Below are 26,345 nucleotides of genomic sequence, written 5' to 3' on the forward strand. Positions count from 1 at the left end.
GTATTAGCTGGTCTTTCCTTGAGTTCCCAAGAAATGTTGGAAAGTTACTCACCCTTTTCCAATGAAGTGAGTTACTTAGAAAATAACTAATTTACTCCAAGTCCACAGAGGCATGAACAACTCAGAGGCATGTATTTCATCTGAGTCAAGTCATACTCATTAAATTATTTTTCTTACATGAAGGAGGGAGAGATGAAGGCAGGAACAGAGGGGCACAGAACACCTCCCTCACAGGACCCGTATTTGAGGGAAGATGCAGAGATTCTATATGGCTTATCAGGGGCTCAAAGAGGAGCCGGCACACTTCCAGACTTACCAAGTGCCATAAACAGAAAACAAGTTGTTACAAGCTATGTAAGCTGGAACCCCGCATGAATTGAAGAGTAAACTATTTTTTTTTTCCTAAGTGACTTCCAGTGGGTTTATTCTTAGATTTTGAGAACAGAAAGAGTTGCTGCAATCACTTAGTCTGATTTCCAGCATCACACAAGCTTGTAGGCATATGGGGCAAGCACAAATATTGAAAACACTGCCTGCTTCAGTAGTGTTCCTAATCTCCCACAGCATTTCAGCAGTAAATTGATTAACTCTTCATGGCAGAAGATATATGGACTAATGCATAAGGGAGGTAACTACTTCTGCCTATACACTGCTTTTGTATGTGCTATTTTTAGATAATTCTACGCACAGTCCCATGTTCCTTCCGTGCACAAAATACAGAGTCTGTCTAAGCCACGACCTCTTCCTTAAACTGTATTTTCTTCCTGCTGACAGGTACTATTGCAGCAATCAAGCATACATTCCTGTACCTGGTCTCTACTCACACAAAAGTATTGTTTAAAGAAGGATGAAGGATTTTTTCTCTTGTAAAACTTTTAAGATCTTGAAATAACTGACTGTTACTTTATTTGTGTCATCTTATGCCAGCAAAACGTGATGCAAAAAGGTGAAAGGCTGTATGTATACTGGCAAAGAAACATATTCTTTATACTTTTTAAAGGTATTTAGCAAAGTTACAAAGTGTACTTTGGGTAAATTCTATCTGCTCTTGTTTTGCAGAGATGCTTCAACTTCCAGCCATCTTCTCTGTGTGTCTGGCATATATGGGATTAATTCTTATTAACTTTCTTACATGACTCAGTAAATTTTTTCCTTAGGAAGCAAAGTACTAATTACTAGTCAAGTAAGTATTGTTTTCTTACTGAACTGCGGAATAGTGGAATTTTATGATTTGAATTAATTTAGATGGCAACAAATTTAAGACAGTCCTTGTACAACAGGGTAGAGAAGAGACTCAGTTTCAAAATCTTTTAAAGGTAAGGAAGCATCTGGAAAGTATTATGAAAGCTTTTTTTAAATAAATATGTGTCCGTACATAAAGTGAGGATGGTCAAGATAGCAGGAGGAGAACAATTATTTCCTGTTCCACCAGGCAACTGCTGGAAATACCTGTGTCCTGCTGTTTATTCACAGAAATAGCAGCTTCACCTGTAGTTGCTTTTCTTTTTATTAAAGAAGAGGTAAGATTTAATGATTGTGGAGAAGCCACTTTTGTCATGCCAACTGCAGCTCCTGATGAAAGAAAGAGATGTCTAAGGAGCTTGAAAGCACACCAAAGAGGCCTTCCATTGTAGAAAGTGATTTTTTTCTTTCCTGAATCTGTTTGAAAGCTTTTAAATCCATGAGTGTTCTCATTTTTTCCTTTAGAGGAATTCCCCTTTTTCTGGGAATTCTGAATCAGTGAGAGTCTTGTTGTCAGAAGCAACATCAGGAAGAGGTTTTGAGGAGAAGATCAGGCATGAACCTCTCCATCACTGCTGAGTTGCCTGTGCCATGGCCATACAGAGCCTCCCTGGGCCCTTCCTGGGACTAACTGGAGGCCAGTCACCATGCCAGTGTACCATTAACCTCATACAATGTGAGCATGCAGAAACTATAAATATTAGGTTGGTCTGAAAGCATGGGAAAAGGCAGTGTTTTCAGACTCACATGTCTCTGAGAGTTAAAACATATCCTACAGCCTTTAAAACAGGCCTGAAAGGCACTTCATGGCATGCCAGCTACCATAAAATTTTAGGCAAAGATGAGTGAAGTTAGTTCACCAATAAGACCTTTGTTAGTTTCTCGTGTCTGAGTGTATAATATAACTGGCTAGTCTGCTGTTCAGCATTTCACTGTGCTGTTCAGCACTGCGGTCTGTATGTGGAGCATCACCCACAGCTAAAACCTGCTGCATTGTGACCTTGGCTGTTTAAAGATTATTTGACAAGATGTTGGTACTGAGCTACAAACACAATGCAGTCACTTCCTTCAGTGGCAGACATCACATTTATGATTCTTCTTCATGAGGTTAGCAGCCCCTGTCAACTGGAGCCTTGTGAAGCAAATCCCACAACGAATAATGCTGCTTTGATTCTGATCTATCCAAACCTGAGCTCAGTAACTCCTTCTTTCAGTTTTGTTTCCTCCTGTGCCTCTAAATCAAGAAAAAATTCTATTTATAAGTCATTTCCTCAATTAAGTCAGTCTATACTATAAGCTGGCTTTCCACTGTTTTTATTACATTGGTTTCCCAACAGATGGTGGTTTGTTATTTTATTTTTTTCTCCCCCATGTTGGTCGAGAGATCAAAGGATTTAGCCATACTTTTCTTTTGTTTCAAGAGGTGTGTGAATGAAATTTTGCATATGTTGCATGACTGTGAAGTTGGGTTAATGTTTTCAATTGTTACTCTAACAAGAGGCAAAGGCTGAACTTCTGTGTTACTAAAAACATTATGGGCTCTGTTGATGAGCCAACATAATATTCCCACCCAGAAAATTGGATCGACATCTTAATGTGACTGCCATACCTCCTAAAAGTACAATCTATGTCTGTAATGAATTAGGAAAACTGTATCATCTCATGGTAAAGTAAGGTAACCATGTGTCAGTGGGAATATTTACATTACGGGAATAAATAATTCATCATAACATCCTTTAACTGATAGGAGAAATAACGAACATCCAAATGCAAACAGTGGGTGTATTTTCAGCTCCTCTGGTAGTCATTGCTAAAATTAATTTCCTTAAAGTAGTCACAAAACTCTGAATCATCCTTCTAACCATGCTAGAAATTAATGTGGTTTTTTTTCTGTGACTATGAAAATGAAGAGTGTACCTCAGTTTTTAGCTACCCCAGTGTAAGTCATAGGGAACTGCAGTGAAGACAACTAGTTGTAGGAAAAAACACCCCATACTTTAAATCAATTAATTAAACCCAGGCCCTAGGAGGGTCTTTAACTTGAATCACTCATTCTCTGAGCATATTCAAAGTTACCCGTGGTTTTAAGACATGGGCTCACAAATCAAGACATCACATGTGGTATAAGTGAAAGTCCACCCAGTGGTTCTGCGTGTGCACATGTGCACGCTCCATTCTGCAAATTTACTTCCATGGAGGTCTCTCTCTATCTCAGTCTTTTTTTCTCCCCTCCAGCAACATAAACAAAAGTTTTCCCACAGTTCTGAGACTTATTTCTTTGAACCTAATGAACATGTTGACTGGCTTTGGTTTCTTATTCATGGAAGCCATTCAGCTGTGGCACACTGTATACAGCTCTCCACTGTAATCAACCAGCAGTTCTCAGCCACCAAGGAAGAAAGCCATGTATGGTGAGGGAACAATGGCCTCCTCAGTTATCTCCATGGAAGCATGCTAGTGCATAGATTCCTCTCATTAGGAGACTGGGGGTTCAAATTTGACACTATTACTCACACTGGACCCTTTTTGCATTGGGAAAATCTAAAAAAAATTCTGTGTTAACAATTATTTTGTTAGAGTTGTTTTTCTCCAACAGTACAGGACAAGACGCAGTATCTTGCTAGTACCAAGCTTCCTTTTGTGCCACTGCATACCTGTAGAGATCAGACCAGATCCACGGAAACACTGATGCTGTCTCCAGACCATTTCCTTACTAGTTCTCCTTCATCTCAGGGTTTTATTTGTTTTATTTAAAACCAAACTGCAGAGTGCTGGACCATCACCTGCAGAGTGACTTCCACTTACATTTTCTTTAAAAGATCTGTATAAAGTAATATTAAATTAATATGGTTCTGGAGTTTGTTTTTCAGTTTGGTTTTGTGTGGCTTGGTTTCTTAAGAATGAACTGGGAGGTCTGCCATAGCAATTTGGATATATTTATCAAGTCCTAAACAAAAGTTAGTTGCTGAATAGCTGAAATGATCAGACTTGAATAGTGATTAGGGTTTCATTAGTGGTTTCTGCTGTGCAACAAATGGCCCTTGCAGTTGTAAATTCCATGTCTTTGTTCTATTTCTCATCATATCTTATACCTCCACTCAGTATGACTTACTAAAGAACTGTGCTTCCATTTTACCCTCAACCATGTAGTCTGAGGAATAAAGGTGAAGAAATAAAATAGCCACTACACTGTTTTCACTTGTGTTAGTTTAAAACTTGATTTCATTTCCTGCATGTAAATGTTCAACTTGTAAATCTCAGAGTGAGCCTCAGACATAATTACTGACTTTGTCACTTCAGACATAAATATATTCCAAATTGCTTAGGTGTAATTATGAAATATGCAAGGACAGGACTGGATGCACTAAATGACAGCTCAAAACCTACAATGTTCGTATTTCCTGTCAGTGATTAAAGCATGACCACTTTGCTAAGTACTTTCCCTCCAAAAATGGTATTTGTACCACATCTGAATTTTAAGATATTGAGCCACATCCTCTGCATACTTATGATCTGGAATAGCCCTATCCTTACAAATACACTTTTACATTGGTAAATGGAAGGTCAAATGGATCACCTAATTGTCAAGCATTCAGCTGTCATAAAGGCACATCCTCCTTAATAGAATATACCAGGATAACAAAGACTACCTGCATATTTAATTTATCATACTTTTATTGTGTGTTTTACATTAACAGTTTAGTATGCATTATAATTTTTATTCAGAAGTAGATTCTTATCTTGATAAAATAAGGTACTTGGAAAAAAAAAATTCAAAATTTTTGGTTTTAGTGTCCCACTTTGCTGAGGATGAAATATCCACTGCAGCTGTGTAGGCTTTCCCAACAGTGAGGGGTAGGAAAGATGTCAGCCATTGCTGCCATGTGTGCTATTCAGTTGAGAGAAATTTACCTCATAAATTAAACTATTTTGACAGCTAAGTTATCACATAAAGCCTAATAGTCCTACTTTAAAGGATCTGCTCTGGAAATAAATGTTTATTGGAAATATATTTTGCTTGTGGATGACAGGATGAAGTTTTGAAAAATCTGAGTTTTCCTGGTTTAACTTCTCCTTTAGCGAAGCAAGTGTTCCAAATACAGCTAAAGTCAAAGGAGATCTGCAGTGTATTCAAAGACAGGCCTTCATAAATAATAGCATTTAACCATGAACCTGATTAATATTTGTTTACAAAGGGGTTTATGGAGTTTCTCAAAAACTCTTTTAAATGGGAATCAAGTTACTTCTTTATGGTAACCTTCTACTTCTGTAATTTTATCACATGATAATACAACATAACAGGAGGTGCTATTTGGGACGTGGCACTCAACCTATAAGAAATGTGTACTTCTGCCTGACAGTGCTTAAAAATGTGTAGAGCTTCCAACAGCACATCCTGGTTTCCTTACTGAAATACTTGTCAGACCTTACCAGAACAACTGATTCACTTAGATTGTCATATGAGAAAGGACTGTCATGTTCTCTCCCATTTCCCTCTACTCCTCTTGTAAATGTTGTATTTGGGTCGTTGAAAAGTTCCCATATCACATCCCTTCCCAAACAATGCCATAATGAATTATGGCTTGGAAAAATAATTAAATGCTATATATAGCTACATATAACTTTACAGAAAACCATACACTTAAATAATATGCTAAGAAGGTGATAGCTATGACAAGATTTATTCTTTTTTAACAAGTGAAGGTAAATTGTACACGTGTGAAAAGCCTGTTTTGTGTGAAGTATTTTTACACAGGGTAGCCTAAGGGACTGGAAATCAATGTCATGTGGAGCAGCAGAAGTGATGGTTTACAGACTCATCACCTCCAGAGGACTCAAGCCCCTCTCTTTTGTGATTTCAGCCACTGATCCTGTGAGGTGCCTGAACAGATGGGTGCCTAGCACTGACAATCCTGTTACCTGCCATCTTCCACAGACAAGAACATTAATACAGCAAAATGTTCTAGTGCCTGGGATTTCCCTGTATGGCAGAAATCACTGCTCAGCTTTTTATGACGCAAGGTCAAGTACATCAGTCTTCGAACATCTTAGAGATGTTTTCTATTTCTCCATGGTAAAACTACTCATGCAATGGAAAGAAGTGCTCTAAAAGGTACTTACACTGCTCCTGAGCTAGAGTTCTGGCTCTTCAGTTCTATTTTCCTGTACTATAGTAACAGGGTATCTGGAAGTTTGAAAAGTTAAAGCACCTGTGAACTAAGGAAGGTTATTGCAGTCTATAAACTAGATCTTTTGATGGCATTTCTCTGTGATTATAGTGATGCTTAGAATGAGTATGTCACATGTAACAGTTCCATCAAAAATGAGAGTAATCCTTTAACAGTGTCCTTTTCCTTCACATTTTCTCTATATAAGCATATAAATACCATATGAAGGTATAGTTAATTAGACGGAAAGAAAACTAGCCTCAGGTGATTTTTAACTTAAAAAATCATTTGCTCTAATGTTTCACTTAAAAACCACAGCTCAGAATCTTGACTGATGTAAATTGACACAGGTCTGCTGTCTTCAATGAAGTTAGGCTAATTTATGCCACATCTACTACTACTGAAATCAATGTTTCATCCTGAATTTTTACATTAGAAAAATACAACATGTGTAGTACCAGCAGTAGCATTGATCCTTCAATTAATGTGTTTCTTCAAAGTCATTCTTTTAGGAAAAAAATGCTCTTCCATCACTATATATATATATATATATATATAATATACACAGAGAGACAACAAGAGAGGTGCATAAATGTGTCAGAACAGGATGTCCATTACTTAAGAAATGCACTCTGAACCTCTTCTAATATGAAGTAAAGAAGGGATAAAAAAGAGTGGAAAGTATATTTCAGCAAAATTTTATGAGTTCAACCAAAGATTTTTAAAATATACAGAGTCCGGAAAAAGAAAATATGTTACAGGTGGTAGCATTATATAACTTCATATGCAATAACTTAATGTTTTATGTACATCATAAATCTAAACTGAATTTAAACCTTCTTTATTGATTGAGAAATAACCTGCAAGTAAAGTGATCCCAGATCTTTTAAGTTCACGCAGTTTAAAATTAGTTTTAATCTGTTGGACAATGACAAGAAATTTGGAATTAGGAGACAAAAAAAGAAGCTGGGTTAGTTCTTCAGACAGCACCTATTGATTTACCTCTGCTGAAGAAACCCTAATGTATTCCTGCTGAAGATCTGGCAAACAATTTTGTAAAGCTCTTGCAATGACTGTCTGAGCATTAAAAAAAAAATAAAAAAGGTACTATAGGGCATTCTCTACACCTCCACCTGTATGTAAGGGTTAAGTAAATGGAAAATCCTGTTCTTACTGAAACAGGACTGTTCCCGGCTGATTCACTCAAACTACCCCAAAGGGAGCCCCGGGGAAAGGGAGCAGGGCTCCTTCCCCCTGCTCAGGCATGCACAGGCAGGTGCATTCTGCATCCTGTTGTGAATTTCTAGGGGGTTTAATGCACCTCTGTGTCTCCCTGCAGTTGGATTTGTTCCTTTCATGCACAGATCTGACTTCTGTAATTTTGCAACCATTAAGTAAAACATTCCTACACATCCAGCCCAGTTTCCTCAGAAGTCAGTGGGTGCAAAACACAGCTGTACTAATCACTTTCTTGTTTTGTCTGGTAATTGGTTTCTTGTGTTGTATTGCATTATGAGGACAGAATGCTATATATTGCCTAACCCCAGGTCCCTGAAGTTTGTGTAGGTTTCTGTGTTAGGTCATCTCCCCTAAACTCATGCACATAAAATGGATGATATCAAGCTTTAAATTTGGCTGCCCTCAGGTATTTTCTGCATATCCACATACTACATTCTCTCTAAATATGTTCTTTCCTGCTTCCTCATGGCTTACGTGCTTAAAGACTATTGAAACATTAACTTTATTCTTCCCTCTAAATACTGTGGTTATTCACTTACACATCTGGAATGGATTTAAGCGAAGATTAGTCTGCTTTACTCCTCAGACTGCGGTGTAATTCACAACATACTAGGTTGTATACATTCACACACATCATTTTTAATCAGATGCACAGCATGCTGTTCATATCCTTTTAGCTTTTTATTATTACTTCTTATACTGTACTTCATCAGACTCAATTAAACCTGCCTAGTTCCATCACCAGAAATTATTTTCTTCAGGTATGGAATGGGGCTGTGATACACTGCTTCATATCAAAGAGATATTCAACAGATATAACAATTCATATTCCCATTACTTTATGACTGTCACACAAAGTAATTTACTTCCTTTCCCCAGTCATAAAAACTGTACCATATTCCAGCCTCCTGCAGCCTACTCCAATTGCTTCCAGAGTCTCCTCTATCACTTGCCACTCTTTTCTTTAAATTTTACTTCTCTACCCTCTTCAGTTTGGCACACACTGATTTCCTCTTCTCCATTGGATTCAGGCAGGTGGGTTACATTCCAAGCTCAGAAAAACAAGCAGTCGTACTAGAGAGTAGGAACATTCCCTGACTATTCCCCTAATCAGTTCAAATTTACCTTTGTAAGTGCTTGAAAAAGAAATAAGCAGATGGTGAAGTCAGTTAATTTTCCACAAGTGTTGTGGCAGAAAAGAAATCTTCAGGAAGTGTCTTAGATGTCAGTTTTTAACTCATAATCAACTGCTTGTCTTTGCTTATACTTTTACCTTTTATAGTATGCAAGGGAGGTATAAACTCCACATGGTACAGAAGCAATGGCCCTTTGACATCCAGTGCTGCTGTCCGACATGAGAACATAAACCATCTGGCTCTCACAGATGCAGTGTGCAGGGGTGCAGGGGTTAATATTGTATCCCCCTCATTCATGGTGTCTCTAATAGCTACTGTCAATCAAGCACCCTCCTCTTCCTCAGCTCCCAGAGGAGAAGCACATCTGAAATGCCTGGCTAGGTAGTATGGGAAAAGAAGGAGCAGGCTCTAGCTGAGAGAAGAGACAAAATATTTTTCATTGCAAATCTAATAAATTAATTTATTAATCTGATTTTCACCCTTTAAAGAGACAGAACCCAGGCTGACTGTTAGATTTGGCAAAGCTCAAGAAGAGGTGGGTACGCTGCCTCCTTCCTGCCTCACTTTCTCTCCACATGGGCAGACCTGGCCTGAAAAAGCAGTAAACCCTCCTGCACAACTCTCCAGAGGACACAGAAACTTGTGCCACTGGAAAGGCAGGTGAAGATGATTTCACTCATAGCTTAATTATCTAAAGGAAAACAAAAGCCAATGGTGTCCAAGGCAATTCAAATAAACATACTCCTAATTTCCCTCATTTGCAAAGGTGAAACCAAGGGTCATGAGAATGATTCAGGCAAAGGGGGACTTAGAACCTTACTGCATAAATGAAAAAAAAATCCCCAAAGAACAAAAAAGTCCCCCAAGAATTTAGATTTTATTTATAGTTAGGGACTGCTAAAAAGCTAAAACAAACCTCCTCTTTCACTCCAGGGCCAAATGCATCATTGATTCAAGACTTTAAAAACCCAGAATGTTAAACTAAGGTTGGATCTGGCCTCTCATCCCTGATCATCATTTCTATAAATCCTTGATAAAGTGTGTGTTAGTTTTATGGTACAGCAATAAAACAGCCAAATGTAGAACTAAATGACCTCATACAAGCTATCTCTGTGCAGATAGATTCCCTTGGCAGATAGCCAAGGATTGATTGACACACATCTTACGGAACTAGAGTTAATTAATATGTCTACCAATTCCCAAATGGATCTCAGGAAGCAGAGAATCTGTTTAATGCAGTAAGCAATGACATACTGTGTGTGGTCAAGAGACAATCACTAATTGCCAAGAATGCATTGTAATAAAGCATTAAAGAATATGAACAAAACCCTTTCTGCTCTGCAGCTCCCTTATCCCTTCAAAACCTTGTTCTTAGAACATTTTAAAGACTTATGTTTCAAATATCAAAAGACATTTTCATAGGGAAAAATAGTTCCCAGACTATGAAGTCAACACTCAAAGGGTCTGTTAATTTTTCTATGAGAAGAAATAGTCCTCATTCATTCAACAATGATGTTTTTATTTACAAGGAAATCTGCAAACCTGAATTGCAAAAGCATAAGGTAACTTGAAAGAGCTGGTTTTGTGAAGATCACAGAAGCTACAAGTAACACAATTATGGATTCACTAGTAAAACACACCCATAAATGCTGAAAGCAGATCAGGAGTCTGACTGCTAAACTGAAACACTCCATTGAGCAATACTCAGGTAAGCCAGACAGAAAATACAGTAAAGGGGACTAACTTATATTACATACTCATCTTAACAGAAAAATAAGAGATTAGCTGTTCTGGAGAGAAAAAGTATTGAAGGGCAGCATAGAGACATTCTAGTCAAATCTTCAGCCAGGAAAACCAGTGCCTTCCTGTGAGTGAGTCTGCTTTTTACCACGGAAGACCATGCTTATCTGTTTAGTTATGATGATCTCTGACAAAACGGTACAAGAACTACCGCAAGAATTCTGCAATACTAAGCAAAAATCAACAAGAGATTAAAGAAATGGGTGAAAAGAGAGTGATTTGTTTTTCACAAAAAACTAAGGAAACAAAACCTAGGTCACATATGAAAAACTGTCCTAACTGTGTGTTAGGACAAATCTGAGAAGGGGGATTTATGAAGGTGTGACACTATTTTAATTCTCAGCTGGGAGAAAGCTGAGGTGGTGTCAGACTGTACTGACTGGCAGGAAACTAAAGACAGTGTTGGACCCAGAATAAACACAGTGGTTGAACTACCCCTCTTACACCTGGTACCTGTCCCAACTATTAAAAAGAAGAGTGCTTTTTAACTTCATGAGCACGGTAGAATGGGCCTACTTATACTTATTTAAGCCCCTGGGGGAAGGGATGCTGTGCAGGGGAGAAAAGTTAGAGATTCTGCTGTGATTTATCAATCAGCACGTCAGCACCTGATTCAGGAGCAGGTCTTACCAGATTTGCTTCCCAAGCCACAGAAACTAGTGAGAGTGCATTTTGGCAGCAAGAGATCATGGGTAAACACCAATAAAGATTAAAAAGAGGAAAGAGAAAAATATTGTTTTAAGATAGTTTACCTCAGGATGGCTTCCAACTTCAATATAGGTGCAGACTGGATGAAAAGCCCCTGTTCCACAAGCGTACAGGTGGGTTTGGTTGTAAGCCTTAAGCACCTTGATGAAATTAGCACATTCTCTCTGCAAAGAAAAGGAGAAAATAAAAATTATTCATGGAGTTAATTCAGTGATTCTGACTAATGGGAGCTCTTCCGTGTTAGAGATATATGGCTGAATGAACAGATTTGTAAAGTGTGATCATTTCATGCTGTTTATAACATTGTTTACTGCTAAGCATTTAATAAATAGCCTGATTTAATTTCTCATTTAAATATCTTTGGTTGCTATTTAATAAAGCATCCAACCCTAAAGAAAAGATTACAGAAAAAAAGTCCTAATTTTTGTTTCAGATGTGCTTCATCTTTGTAATTTATGCTATTGCTGTGTTTGTAAGACAAAACCCATTTATAGAAATGTGTCAGAATGAAATAATGAAGAAAAATGGACCAACTGTTTGCTTGTATTCAATTAAGTAACAATTAGAAGAAAAATGGGCCAGATGGAAGGAGTTGATGAAAACCAAATCATTGATACAGCATTTTTAACAATCATATGACTGCTGCCTCACCCCCACTGTCTGTGTCTAGGGGCCAGTCTTACACATATGAATACATATGTTAAACTTCCATATAATCATTGACAGCCCCTAGAATGTAAGCTTTGCAAGACTTGGACTTTATGTTTTCTTCCTAAATAAATTATCCATCATGACTTATTTTAAATCTCAGCAAATTAAAGCTTAATAGCAACACTAACAATCCCTAGTACAAACACTATCTATTATCTGTTAACAAAACTGTCATCATTAATGACTAATGTAATTAAAATGGATAGCCAAGAGGACAACTTCTTCCATTTGTTTAATATTTTTATTTCAATCAGGTCTAACATTGAAAAGAAATATGTCAATGCCTGTGAGTCGGTCTACAGACACTATTGAAAAAAATGGATTTCAAACAAAAGGAAAATGACAACAAAAAAATTAAATATTTCCACTAAGGTTTGTGTTTAAGATGAGAAAAAATTTCCTCTGCATATTTGATTACTTTTTTGGTACAGTGCTCAACTCTACCTTTCCAAGTGGACCAGGGCCCATGGAAACACCACCTGAGCTACCGCCCCCACAAAAATCTCCTTGACTGGCATCCTCCCTCTCTGTAACTTGCTTGCTAATTAAACCAGATATTCCTGAACACAAAATAAAGGCTCTGCCAGGAAAATGCATGTGCAGTTTGAGGCATGCCTTAGGCCACCACAGGGAAAGCAATGAACTTACACAGATGAAACACTGATTCCCTGCCTCACACAAAGGACTGTACTGGACAGACATTGCTCTTACAATTTTGTTGTATATTTGCATAACAGAAAATGGCAATGTATTAAAAAGAGCACCCAGAGAAAAGCATACAGAATCTTACTACGTCCCTGACTTACTGCTGTTAACTTATCTTTTCAACAGAAATGGAAAACATAGAGATAGTTAAGGTAATCCAACAGGAAATTGAAAGAAATAGAGATCGATGATACTCTTAATTCTTTCCATTCTGACCTTTCTTAATAAAAACACACACAATTTCTGGTCCATTCTTACTCTTCCCACACACAAGTATAAGCATGTGCATACATTTATTATGTTTACCCACAGACTGCTTTCCACTGTCATATGGTAGAGTACTAAGCAAATACCTGGCATAAATTGTAAAAAAAATATGTTTATATATTTTTATTAATGTTGTTGTTCTTTGCTGCTTTAAATAAAAGAAATATGGAAAACCCATGAAAGTTTATTAATAATTCAATGCTTACAAGAGTAAAATGGGCAAATACCCCAAATTCATGTCACATTAACAAAACTGAAATAGAACCTTTCCTAAATTCTGATATTCTGTGTTTCAGATAGAGCATCTGACTTTGACTCCACATAATTTAAAATTGAGCAATGATGTGTGTGCATTATTAAATAAATTAGAAGTTTCTCACTTAAGAGTTGTATCTGGCCAGATATAAACATAACACAATTTCACTAGGACAGCGCTTTGCCTTGTCAGGTTTAATGTATCATGATTTTAAAAATGTCTTTATGGTCTACTACTACCCTTCATTAAACTTTTAAAACTACCTACCTGAAGAACATGAAGTGTTAGAGGCTGGTGGCCACATACAAGATGCTGTGAGTAGATGGGCTGGATCCACAGCCAGTGTGAATTAATTGTGCTGATTTCAGAGGAATTATTCTGATTTACAGCAATACACCACCTGTGACTGTACATGTACTCAGAATCCCATAATCACAGAATATTCTGAGTTGGAAGGGACCCACAAGGATCATCAAGTCCAACTCCTCAGTGAATGGCCCTGACAGGGGCTGAACACACAGCTTTGGCATTATTAACACCGTTCTCCAACCCACTGAGATCGTTCAGCTGCTTATCTGTAACATACAGCAAGAAGGTATTAGATAGCTAATGCTTTAAAAGTGAGATGGAAAAACCCTACTTAGATTAGGGGCAGGTGTCTACTTTGATTTTTGCGGATGAAATGTTGGGGTTTTAGTTTAGTCTTAGGTTTTCCCGTTAAAGGAATTTTCTCCCATATGCATGTTGCTAGGGGACAAATAGCTGTACTTAAGAAAGACAAAAAGGGGAGTGGGGCGGGCCTGGCTACTCTTTTGTCTACACCTGGGTGTGGGGACAGTTCGCTCTGAGCATCCGGAGAGAGAAGCTGCAGAGAAAGGAGCTGCTGCTGCTTTCTTTTTGGCCGTTCTTTCTTCCTGCTGGAAGCAACGCCGGGACCCCAAAAGCCGCTTTTCCCTGCCCTGCTGGAGACCGAGCTGTGGCTGTCCTGCTCCGCTGCTGCTTCGAGCTTTCGCTACGCTGTAGCCCTGCCCGCCCTGCCTGCCTGGGCCTCCGTGGGTTTTTCCCATCTGGATACATCTCATCTGCCACCCGGGATTTGCGTTCGTCCCTGCCATTCCAGCCTGCTGTTCCTGAGAGCCCGGGATCGGCTGCCCAGCGGTTTGTGAAGCCTTTGTTCCATCCTTCCCGGGATCCCAGGGCACCAGAGCCGCGGGTTTCCCGAGCTCGCTCCGGAGCGCCCCCTGCAGCCGCGGGGGAACCATCGCACCTGCCCTGCTCACCGGGAGCCGCCAGCGCCCCTGCCGGCTGCGAGCGGAACTGCACCCGAGGGGAAAGGGCCTGACAGCCGAGAAGGCTGGGACTGGGTTTGTGATTGCTGTTACTGCCAGAGTTGTTGTTGTTTTGTTTGACTGGTTATATACATATATATATAGAGTAAAGAACTGTTATTCCTATTTCCCACATCTTTGCCTAAAGGCCCTTGATTTCAAAATATAATAACTTGGAGGGAAAAGGGGTTATATCTGCCACTTCAAGGGGGGCCTCTGCCTTCCTTAGCAGACATCTGTCTTTCAAAACCGAGACAGATCTTGGCGCCCAACGTGGGGCCTGAGGGCATTAAGAGATAGAGGTGAAAAAGGAATAACAGTTCCTCGATAACTTTATTTTGTGTGCTGGATATTGGAACCTTGTTAGGCAGCACTATGTGGTCTAGTTTACCCTGGTTTGGGTGGCATGTAGCCGTGGCTATATTCTTCCCCTTTGCAGCTCCTTACTTGAATATGGGTCCTCTGACTAAGGCTACCATTGCTGTTATCCAGCTTGCGTTATGGGTCGAGAAGGTGAGGAATTCATGGGTTTTTAACTTCCTCCGGAATGTGGGCACATGGATAAACAGTTATCACACACTGAGCACATGTTTTTGGGGTTATGTTAGCAATGGTACCTTCTGTGAGGAAATGACACCAGGGGAAGTTTTCTCCCAACCCCTCAACCAGTTCTTTGGGCCCACCCCATCAATTTTCGAAGGGTTTAAATTCCCTCTGAATACTAACCATCTGCTGCTGATAGGCCTACTCTATTTAGCATTCAAGGATAAGTTGAGATTGGCTTGGATATCTACTCGGACACCAGCCCCAGAGACTAGAGATCCTGCCCCAGAACCTGACATGACCCCAGAGAGTAGAGTTCCTACCCCAGAGCCTGATCCTGCTCCAGAGCCTGACACGGCCCCAGACACTAGAGATCCTACCCCAGAGCCAGAGCCTGCCACAGCCCCAGACACTAGAGATCCCGCCCCACAGACTGATACTGCCCAACAGTCCACCTCAGAAATGGACTACCCAAACTGGGTGGGGGTACTGGCAAAAGGGATGCAGGAGATGTGCCAGGAGATGGGCCAGGTGCGCCAGGAGATATGCCAATTGCTAAGGGAATACACCTCCTCAGCTAGTGAAAAACCCTCTCCCTGCCCCAAAGAGGGTGAGTCCGATGGTGCAGCAGTGGAACCCACGGATGTTACAACCGTCCAGGCTTCAGCTGAACCACAAGGACAACCACAGCCAGCAGCAGTCGCCCCTGTGCAAAGGAGGAAGTATAAGACCAAATCAGTACGACCAGTTAATGATGATGGGCAACCAGGGCCCTCACAACCAGCAGGAGAGCCAGAGCCAGAAGTCATCACTGAGTCCCTGTCGCACGACAGTCTCCGTGCTATGCGAAACGACATTGTGCGAAGGGGGCGTGAGCCTTATACCACCTGGCTGCTTCGGGTTTGGGACCTTATGGGCACAAGTGTGCAACTGGATAGTGGTGAGGCAAGGTATCTGGGATCGTTGACCCAGGACCCAGGTGTGGACCAGATATTTGTGAGGGAGCCAGGGCCTCTCTCTCTCTGGGAGCGGCTCTTAATGAGTGTGAGAGAAAGGTTCATTCACAAAGAAAGAATGCAGGAGTATCATCATAGAATGCAGTGGAAGACACTCGAGCAAGGGATCCAACAGCTAAGAGAGGTGGCAATATTAGAGGTACTCTTTGGGAAGGATGGACAGCATGATAATGACCCCGATAAGGTCAGGTGCACAGGACAGATGATGTGGAACCTGGCAAGGCTAGGGCCATCGCAATACACCACCTTCATTGCAACGATTGATGCTGACAATACCCGAGAAACAGTGGGCTCTGTTGCCAACAGGCTCAGGCATTATGACAGCATGATCAATGGCCCGCTGAAAGCTCATGTCTCTGCTGTGGTCCAGGACCTCAAAGAGGACATGAAGGAGATGAGGAAGGAAATGAGGGAGGAGATGAGGGAGGAGATGAGGGAGGAGATGAGGAGGGTCAGTGTGGCACCAGTGCGAGTCACAGGCCCCCAAGTCAGAGCCCGTCGTCCCCCTGCTAGAGAGAGAGGGTACACCCCACGAGCTGAGCTGTGGTTCTTCCTGTGTGAGCATGGGGAAGACATGAGAAGGTGGGATGGGAAACCCACCTCTGCCCTGGCAGCGCGGGTGCGTGAACTCAAGGAGGGAGGCACTAACCGAGGGGGTTCCGCTAAGGTGAAGGTAGCCAATGCTCTGTGGGGTTGGCTGGAAAGGTGGAAGAAGGCAAACTGGCAGCGCAGAGGAAAACCAATCTGGGCTGCTGAAGAGTGGAAAGACATTGCCACTCGGGTAGAGAAGCTATCCGTGAAGGTCCGTCATGTAGATGCTCACATCCCCAAGAGCCGGGCTAATGAAGAACATCGTAACAACAAACAGGTAGATCAGGCTGCGAAAATAGAGGTGTCCCAGATAGACTTGGATTGGCGACATAAAGGAGAACTGTTCCTAGCTCGATGGGCCCATGATGCCTCAGGTCATCAGGGCAGAGATGCCACCTATAAGTGGGCACGAGACCGAGGGGTGGATCTAACCATGGACAGTATCTCCCAGGTTATCCATGATTGTGAGACATGCGCTGCGATCAAGCAGGCCAAGCGGGTGAAGCCCCTGTGGTATGGCGGGCGATGGTCCAAATACAAGTATGGGGAGGCCTGGCAGATTGATTACATCACACTGCCTCAAACCCGCCAAGGCAAGCGCTATGTGCTCACAATGGTAGAAGCCACCACTGGGTGGCTGGAGACCTACCCTGTGCCTCATGCTACTGCCCGGAACACCATCCTGGGCCTGGAAAAGCAAGTCCTTTGGAGGCATGGCACCCCTGAGAGAATCGAGTCTGACAATGGGACTCATTTCAAGAACAGCCTTATAAACACCTGGGCTAGAGAACATGGCATTGAGTGGGTGTACCACATCCCTTACCATGCACCAGCAGCTGGGAAGGTTGAGCGGTGTAATGGACTGCTTAAAACCACCTTGAAGGCACTGGGTGGGGGGACTTTCAAAAACTGGGAGGTGCATTTAGCAAGAGCCACCTGGTTAGTTAACACTCGAGGTTCCACCAGCCGAGCAGGCCCTGCCCAATCCGAACCCCTACAAACAACAGACGGGGATAAGGTTCCAGTGGTGCACATGAGAGGTATGCTTGGAAAAACTGTTTGGGTAAAGTCTGCCTTGAGCAAAGACAAACCCATCCGTGGGGTTGTTTTTGCTCAGGGACCAGGTTGCACCTGGTGGGTGATGCAAAAGGATGGAGAGACCCGATGCTTACCTCAAGAGGACCTTGTTTTAGGGTGAACTACCCATGGCTCTGCACTTGTATCAATATCAGCATGTATATTTGTATATAATTTGGGTAATGCATAGATTTATATGGTTAAAAAAAAAAAAAAAAAAAAAAAAAAAAAAAGGTTAAGTTTCATGTAACATGTTAGTATGGGAAAAAATTCGGGGTGGATAATGTTGGGGTTTTAGTTTAGTCTTAGGTTTTCCCGTTAAAGGAATTTTCTCCCATATGCATGTTGCTAGGGGACAAATAGCTGTACTTAAGAAAGACAAAAAGGGGAGTGGGGCGGGCCTGGCTACTCTTTTGTCTACACCTGGGTGTGGGGACAGTTCGCTCTGAGCATCCGGAGAGAGAAGCTGCAGAGAAAGGAGCTGCTGCTGCTTTCTTTTTGGCCGTTCTTTCTTCCTGCTGGAAGCAACGCCGGGACCCCAAAAGCCGCTTTTCCCTGCCCTGCTGGAGACCGAGCTGTGGCTGTCCTGCTCCGCTGCTGCTTCGAGCTTTCGCTACGCTGTAGCCCTGCCCGCCCTGCCTGCCTGGGCCTCCGTGGGTTTTTCCCATCTGGATACATCTCATCTGCCACCCGGGATTTGCGTTCGTCCCTGCCATTCCAGCCTGCTGTTCCTGAGAGCCCGGGATCGGCTGCCCAGGGGTTTGTGAAGCCTTTGTTCCATCCCTTCCCGGGATCCCAGGGCACCGGTGCCGCGTGCTCCCCGAGCTCGCTCCGGAGCGCCCCCTGCAGCCGCGGGGGAACCATCGCACCTGCCCTGCTCACCGGGAGCCGCCAGCGCCCCTGCCGGCTGCGAGCGGAACTGCACCCGAGGGGAAAGGGCCCGACAGCCGAGAAGGCTGGGACTGGGTTTGTGATTGCTGTTACTGCCAGAGTTGTTGTTGTTTTGTTTGACTGGTTATATACATATATATATAGAGTAAAGAACTGTTATTCCTATTTCCCACATCTTTGCCTAAAGGCCCTTGATTTCAAAATATAATAACTTGGAGGGAAAAGGGGTTATATCTGCCACTTCAAGGGGGGCCTCTGCCTTCCTTAGCAGACATCTGTCTTTCAAAACCGAGACATGAAATTAAGAAAAATTCTATCACCACCTTCACTGAATTATTCCAGATCAGCCTATAGGAGAAGGTGGATTAACCCTATCATAGCCATATTTGAATATCCAGAGGATTGGTAGTAGTGTAAATGAGAAAATATCAGTAAAGTGACTCCAAATGTACAAGGTATTTCCAAAATCAGATTTTGCTTATTCATCCTTGCTTTCAAGCTCTTGTACAGGGTGTTTTTTACATTAGTTGTCTGAGAAATACACAACCTAGTTAAACAATGGGGAAGGTAAATACCTACAGCAATAAACCTTTGACTATGACAAATAAATTTATAAAACATTTAAGGTTCCTAGTCCAGTTCAGACTGCTCTTATAGCTCCCCTCTGTTTTATAGCTGCATAAAGGAACCATTAAGGTCTATTCAGTAAATTCTCATACACCGCTCTACCAGATTAGGTTTCTTTATATATTTTACATGGTAGTAAAAAAATAAATAAAGAGGGGTATTAAACCACAATAAATGACATCAAAGTAAAGTTACAGTTCTGATTTAAGCCCTTGTCAACTCAGGAAGTTCAAAGTGAAGTTTCTGCCCTGCCTGGGAGACGATGCTATTCTCCCTGGAACAATACCAACAGGCACATGGATTTCCATCTCAGACTCCTTCCTTTGTCTAATTGTGCTCAAGTGCAGCTGCACAGGTACCCCATTATGTGTCGAAATGTTGTACCTCGTCCTTTTATATTCTGAACTTAGCAAGAGTTTGCTTTGGGATGGTGAATATTGGGTTTTCCTGGTTTATGTGACTCTGGGACAAAATAGCTTCCCACAAATCTGTAATAAACCAACTTTAACAGCTTAGAATAATTTGCAGAGACTCTGAATCTCAGCACATGTGTATGACAAAGAAGGTATCATGGAAAATGTGTGTGCCCTGAACGCAGTTTGGGTCTGCCACTATGTAAGACTTGTGTGACTGACTCCTGTTCCCACTCGGTCTCCCCATTCCTGCCCTCACAAGACGACTCCTTTAGTGGCATCCAGGCACCATCACTCGTGAAACCTGGCAGGCAGCTCTGCTGGTGCCGACACTGGTGGCTACGTCAACTCGACTACAAAGCAACTCCCCAACCCCCTTGGCTGGAGGCCTGGAATGACTTGGGTGTCTCCAACTGGGCTTGTCCCACTTGGCAGCAGAGTCTTCCCCTTCTAGACCCCCGGGCTAGCACTATATTGTTGGTGTGAAGGTCTCTGCCAGCAGGACGAGGCATTTCACTGTATGACTGCAGAGTGTAAGGCACTGAAAGGGAGACAAAGACAACAAAAGGCATGTAGTATCTCAGAAAATACGGCAGACAGGGGAAAGCATCCACCAGAGGAAGAGGAGGTAACCCAGAGGCAGAAGCTGTAAGGAACAAATTCTCAGGGAATTTAAACACTGTGTCTGCTTGTGCGGCCGCCCAGTGCTTTTGTATCCATTTTTACTTTCCCCAAGAAAGGGATGTTGTTTTAAGAGAACATATTCTGGGCATATCCATACCCTTTGGATATTGTACTTTGTCAAGCAAAACAGATGAAGAAAGAAATTAGACTTAAAAAAAATTATTTTCCGGGTGGAAATTGGTTTTTTACATACTTGAGAGCAGGGTGTTGAGGGAGTTTAAATACTTTTAGCCTAATAATGTGAATGAAAATGAATGCAAGGTTTGAAAGATCTCTCTGTAGGCAGGAAAGTATTACATGGATGGGTTATGAAAATAAACGTTAAAGAAGAGGAGCACTGGGACCATCATAGTGAATCATTACAAATTCTTGCTCCTAATAATCTTCATTATAATGGATAGTTTAATATTAGGAAACTTTTCTTGTCTACATGAAGGTAACCACTGGTTTATGCCCTAAAGCTTGAGTTTATATATACATACATAGAGCAGAAAGCATAAGTGCTTGCATATGGCATAGACTGATTGAAGTAGATATTCAAAGGGAAAATTAGGTACTGTAACAAGGTACATCACGTGGGAGTTACTGCAGTCCTCAAAATACCCATTAATTTATCTTGCCTACCCCTGGAGAGGATTAATCCTCATTTATATTTCAATAAATGCTCTAAGGTTTGCACAAGAGCTTTAGGTTCTGCCTTTGGCCTTGTACAGAAGTGCCTCTATCTGAAAATCCAAGCAACTAAATCCCTACATCATGTCTGAGACCTTCTAGCACAGCCTGCAAGGTCTTCCTCTCTCTTTTCTGACACAGAGAACTTCTTTAGATAGCTACTTTTTTATGTATATAACTGCTGGATCTGTGTCTGCAAACAGTTGTGATGGCAGAATTGCCAACCTACAAAGCATAGCCAAAGGAATGGTGACGTGCAGTAGCTGCAGCAGTCACCACAAACCTTGAGCACAACCCAGTTTGTTTCTCTGTTTGAAGGAATGTGGACCATAACCTTCACCAAAGCCCAAGCAGCTCATACAGGCTTTCCTGGGGCTAGTTTGGTGTATAAGTGCACCAGGGCATCCAGTTGAAGCCATTCTACCTTGGGTCTGGAAGTTAAAGGTACGTTTGGCCACCTGGAAGGAACACGCCCCAGAAATTCACTGGGCATTCCTGAGTGGGAAAAAGGATTGAACTCCACGTACAATGCACATGTTTACACTTCCTCTAGACAATTCTGAGGAAGTTGTGGGGTTCAGATCCTCAGTTCCACGCTAATGATTTATTGAAATGAAAGTGGCTAAAAGAGTTTGCATCATACTACGGTAACGCAGCCACAGCACCAACTCAGCTGCAAATTCTGCTACACTAAAGTCCTACTTGTAGAACAACTTAAGAAATTATTAGACTGTCACATTCAGAGTGTGAATTAAAGTAAAAGAGGTCCAGTGTGTCTGGACAGGTGTCTTAACTCAAAATTTTAATTTCAAATATTATGTACCAGCTATAAGGGCAGAGGGCCTGTCTTGAAGAGGAGATAAAGTGTTAATTAGGTTTTCCAGAAGGGCACCCACTATATGAAGATCAATGTATCTGACTTACAAACCAAACAGACAGATTTATTTTTTAAGAGTTTTCTAATATTTATATATCAAGTTGATAGAAGGGCTTATGCAGAGAGAGATTAGCCTGACAAAATAAATTACAAAGAAAATGCCTGCAACCAAAAGAATAAGAGCCAAATGCAGAAAGATTGAAAAACAAACAGTAAAGATATGTAACACTGATTAGGCTGTGTTATGCAGACTTTTCCCGGACAGTTACAAAAATAAAGTCCATCCATCTGTCAAAACATCTGCTCCACGTATGAAAATTAAAACAGAATTTAGGTGGGTTTTAGGAGTTTCCAGTAATTATCTCTCCTCCAGAAGCCTGGAACTTATGTCCTTCGATCTGGATTACTAACGCAGCAAAGAGTTTTTAATGACATCTTTTTAAGTTGAAGGGTAAGTCCCTGTGACTAACTAATATCCAGATGTTTCTCCATATTTTAAGAAAGTGGTTTCATTTTTTTTAAACCAACATTGATGTCCATACTGCTTCTTAGATATTACAGCAAATGCAAGTGGCCAGATTATGTAGGGCAGTAAGTAGAAGACTAAATGATCCTTTACATTATCATTAGCTTCAACAGTTTTCTGCTGATTTAATCCAGATAAGCATCAGACCCAGTAATGCATTCTTCCTTTATATCAGCCTTTCCACATAGCCAAGTGATTAAAATATCATAAGATTTTGTCTAAACCGGATGGACAAGGGGATTTAGAACTATCATCTAACAGCTGGACAAGCAAAATAAATACGTGTTTTGTGTCTTAAATCAAAATGGATGGACAGCTTTCATTTGAAGCCCCATGCAAGAGGTTAATTATTATGTTTACTTTTTTTTTCCTTCTTCTGTCCCATTAGTTGAATTTTCAAGCGATGAGGTCAGGGATATCCATGGAAAATAAGTAATCCCTGATATTACTGCTGTCATTCAAGTTTATCACACTGCTGAAAGATGTTCCGGGTTTATCAGGGAGCTTTTTAACTTCTTTCTTTTTCTGGTGGGCTACTGCTGGCTGCCATCAGTTCAGTCAGTACTGGCAGATATCTTTTTCAGCATGGAGCAGCATTGTTTCAAGGAAAATATTTCTGAAGTGTTAGTGCAATAAATATATGCGTGATTGCCATGTACACAGATGATGGATTCTCAGCTAGACCCGGCAAAGACTTCAGCATGTCAGTAAGCATGGGCGAGGAAGCCTCTTCGGGGTGAGCTCTGCATCGTGTGTGCTTTCACAGCTCCTGCTGTTTGGGTGCAAGATTTCGTAAAATGCAGTAACATTATTTAAAAATTATTGCTGTGTCCCTCCTTTTATTACAGTAACATTTGGAAAAATATTGGTCCAAGCGCAGAGTCTGCCTCAACAGACCCAGAATAAGCACTGAACAAAGCAAATTCTTTGGGTCCTGTTAAAATGAAATGGTCTTTTAAAATTTTATTTTATTGGAGTAGGCTGGTTGGCAACAGTGCTGCAGAGCTACTGTGTTAATATGGGCAGGAACAGGAAAGTCCCCAGGTACTGGAAGCTGTGTGCAGGCCCTAATGGGTGGGGAAATCCTGCCTGGCACCTCTACTCCATGAGATAACCTTCCAACTGAACCTGTATAGGCAGGTGCATGATTTTAGAGTGGGGGAGGACAGCTGGCATGGAAACATTTGCAAACTGTGATTTATGACTGTTTACCCCTTGCAGCTGGGATCAATACCATCATTTACATCCCCTTTTTATCATCATTGTACCTTGCAATTAGCAGGATCAATGTTTTATAGTCTTACCCTCTGAAAAAGCTAGTCTGCAGTGCTGAGTGAAGCAAGTTGAAGTGTTGGGGTCTGTGTTACAGAAAGGGGTTTCTATTACCTTACTTCTTGGTGGTTACATCCCCCATTTGTCAAAGCCTTACAAGCAGTGTGCATTTCATCACACACACACATGCAAATCCAATACAAACCAAGAATATGCCTAATTTTTCAAAGCTGACAGATCCCCAGATTCAGTGGCCCTTACGCTGGATTGTGATCTACAGGATCTACAGAATCACAGGATTATATGGTATTGTCATTTGGGGGATCTGACTCCTTTGAAGATGTCATAAGTGACTCTATTCCTAGGCATGGTGACCACTGCCAGCATTGCACAGGAACCATTGATTAGTTTCATACCTAAATTTTCCTCTGCTGACAAGATATGCCCTGTGAAACTTCAGACTGATAAGGGTTGATAAGAAATTTTTGGTTGCATAGTACAGCTTACTGTGCTTCCAGTTATCTTTCCAATTAAGTTATGCCTGTTACCTGTCTGATTTTTTGATATGACAAGAGTTCTTGAGAATATTTAAAGTGTATAATTTACTCAAGTTGCAGGATGTCTGCGTGAATTTAAACCATTAAAGCATCAAGACAAGAAAAAAGAAGGCAAGAAAGCAGATGATTTAAAAAAGCCAGCAAAAAAAGGTGCAAATATATCCTGATTCCTTCAAGCCACAAAACTGCAAGCCACATTTGCAAGCCATAGCAAACAGTTGTACTGTCAGTACACTTGCACAGCAGATGGAAAGCTTCTCTGGTTCTGCCTTCGTGTTAGTGAGGGCAAAACACAAGATGTCTCCCTGCCTGCCTACCTACCCACTTGCAAATCTGGGTCATTACTGGTATTTGGTCATTTGGCCCAGGGTTTACCACTGAGGCTAAGCATGGAGGTAGCTGAGCTGGGTGGGATATTCCCTGGGGTCTGTCCTGAAAACAATCTTAATCCAGAAGCCATTTAAAGAAGTCATTAGAAGCCATGCTTTGAAGATGCCTCCCTTGACACATCGGACCTCTAAATCTTTGTCATTAGCACTAACCATTTGACCTAGTGATCTTTGGAAGTTAAATTTCCACAATTTTTTTTCTGCATTCAGTATGTTCAAACAACAAAACATGTTTCAAGCCCTGAAATCTTCATTCAGAAGATGCATATAATAAATTTTCCAGACATGTGAACAGCTAGAGGAATGCCACAAAAAGGCTGCAGCACAAAATACCTGATTTAATGACTATGTCATATTTTTGTTCATCTGGTTAATGCACAGTTAACAAGACAAACCAAAGTCTTCTGCAGATGCAGTCCAGCAAACAAGTGGGTATTTGGGTTTTGCAGGCATAGATGACTGTTGCATATTAAACCTTTCCATGAGTTCTAGCAAGCTTCCTTTATTTTGAATTGTTGTTTTTCAGCAGTATGCATTTCGTACAGCACAAAATAATTTTTTCTAGGAACAGAAGAGTACTTAAGAAATAACTCAAAATATTGGGAAGCCTTGAGGTCAAGCAGAAGCCAGTTCTTTTCTGACCTTAACTTTTTTAAAAACTGTTTTGTTCTACAGAGTAAACTTCCCCCACAATATGAGCAGGCTTTATTAGCAAAGAAATGTACACTAGTGTTGGGTTTCAGCTCAGGCAGTCTCACCAAGCCCAGCAGCAATTTAAGTTACAACCACAGCCTAGATCTAAGGAGTGTCTCTCATCTATCTCTTCCATCTGGGTGGAGTAATCACCTGTCTCCTGGAGAAATCAGATTGCACCCTGCCTTTCCGAATTGGATCAACACCTGCTAATTGGGTGGAGTATTTCAGACAAACGAGTTGCCAAGCCTGTTACAGGCACATAAGATGCTCAGGCTCCAGATCAGTCAGCTTGCCTTTTTTCAGCATAGTACAGGCATATCCTCTTATGACTTCCACTCATAGCCACCTCAGATAAGTATACTCCAAACTCGTGTGTCGAAAGTGAAGGTAAAACTATGAAGTGTTGAAAGGAAGCAAAAGACTGTGGCATCTCCAAGGGGCAGTTGCTTAGCAGTGTGTGTGGCTGTAAATAAATACACTGTGTAAGCTACTCTAGGAGGTTACACATGTCTTACTGTGGGAAGCTGGAAATTTCTGTGGGGATATTAAACTGCTGTGACATGACAGAGATGCTAAACCAGAGAAACAGTAAGTGGCAGAAGCTTACAATTACCACTCAGTAAAAATTTGGCACCCAAGTGAAATTGCTGAAATGTGAGTTTGTTGAATGGTTTTGGGGGGCATGTTGTTATCTTTTTGTTGGTTGGATTTTTTTTCTCTGTCTATATATGTATTCATGATACATGTATAGTAACCTAAAGGTTTTGGAAAATGTTAATCAGAAAGGAATTACCTAAGGGAACAAGACATGAATAGATTACTTAATCCAACAGAGATTCCACCACTCAGTCAGAATAACAACAAACAATCAAGAATGGAAGAGAAAAAATTGCATATTATTTCCTAGGTTATTTTAAGAACTTTCCCTTTAGTTCTCTTAGTTACTACAAAAGA

The 26,345-nt window shown here is 41.2% G+C and overlaps 1 protein-coding gene across 2 annotated transcripts in view; it reads right to left on the reverse strand.

Moving 5' to 3' along the window:
• The window catches only part of SEMA3A (semaphorin 3A), a 243,420-nt gene that overhangs the window by 87,724 nt on the left and 129,351 nt on the right, over nt 1–26,345 (reverse strand). For both annotated transcript variants that reach the window (XM_048301619.1, XM_048301618.1), the window contains one exon: nt 11,338–11,457. In XM_048301619.1, coding sequence (XP_048157576.1) covers nt 11,338–11,457 — 120 coding nt within the window. The remainder of the gene's footprint in view (nt 1–11,337; nt 11,458–26,345) is intronic.

This window comes from Corvus hawaiiensis, chromosome 4 (genome assembly GCF_020740725.1).
Source record: "Corvus hawaiiensis isolate bCorHaw1 chromosome 4, bCorHaw1.pri.cur, whole genome shotgun sequence".
NCBI classification, from domain to species: Eukaryota; Metazoa; Chordata; class Aves; order Passeriformes; family Corvidae; genus Corvus; species Corvus hawaiiensis.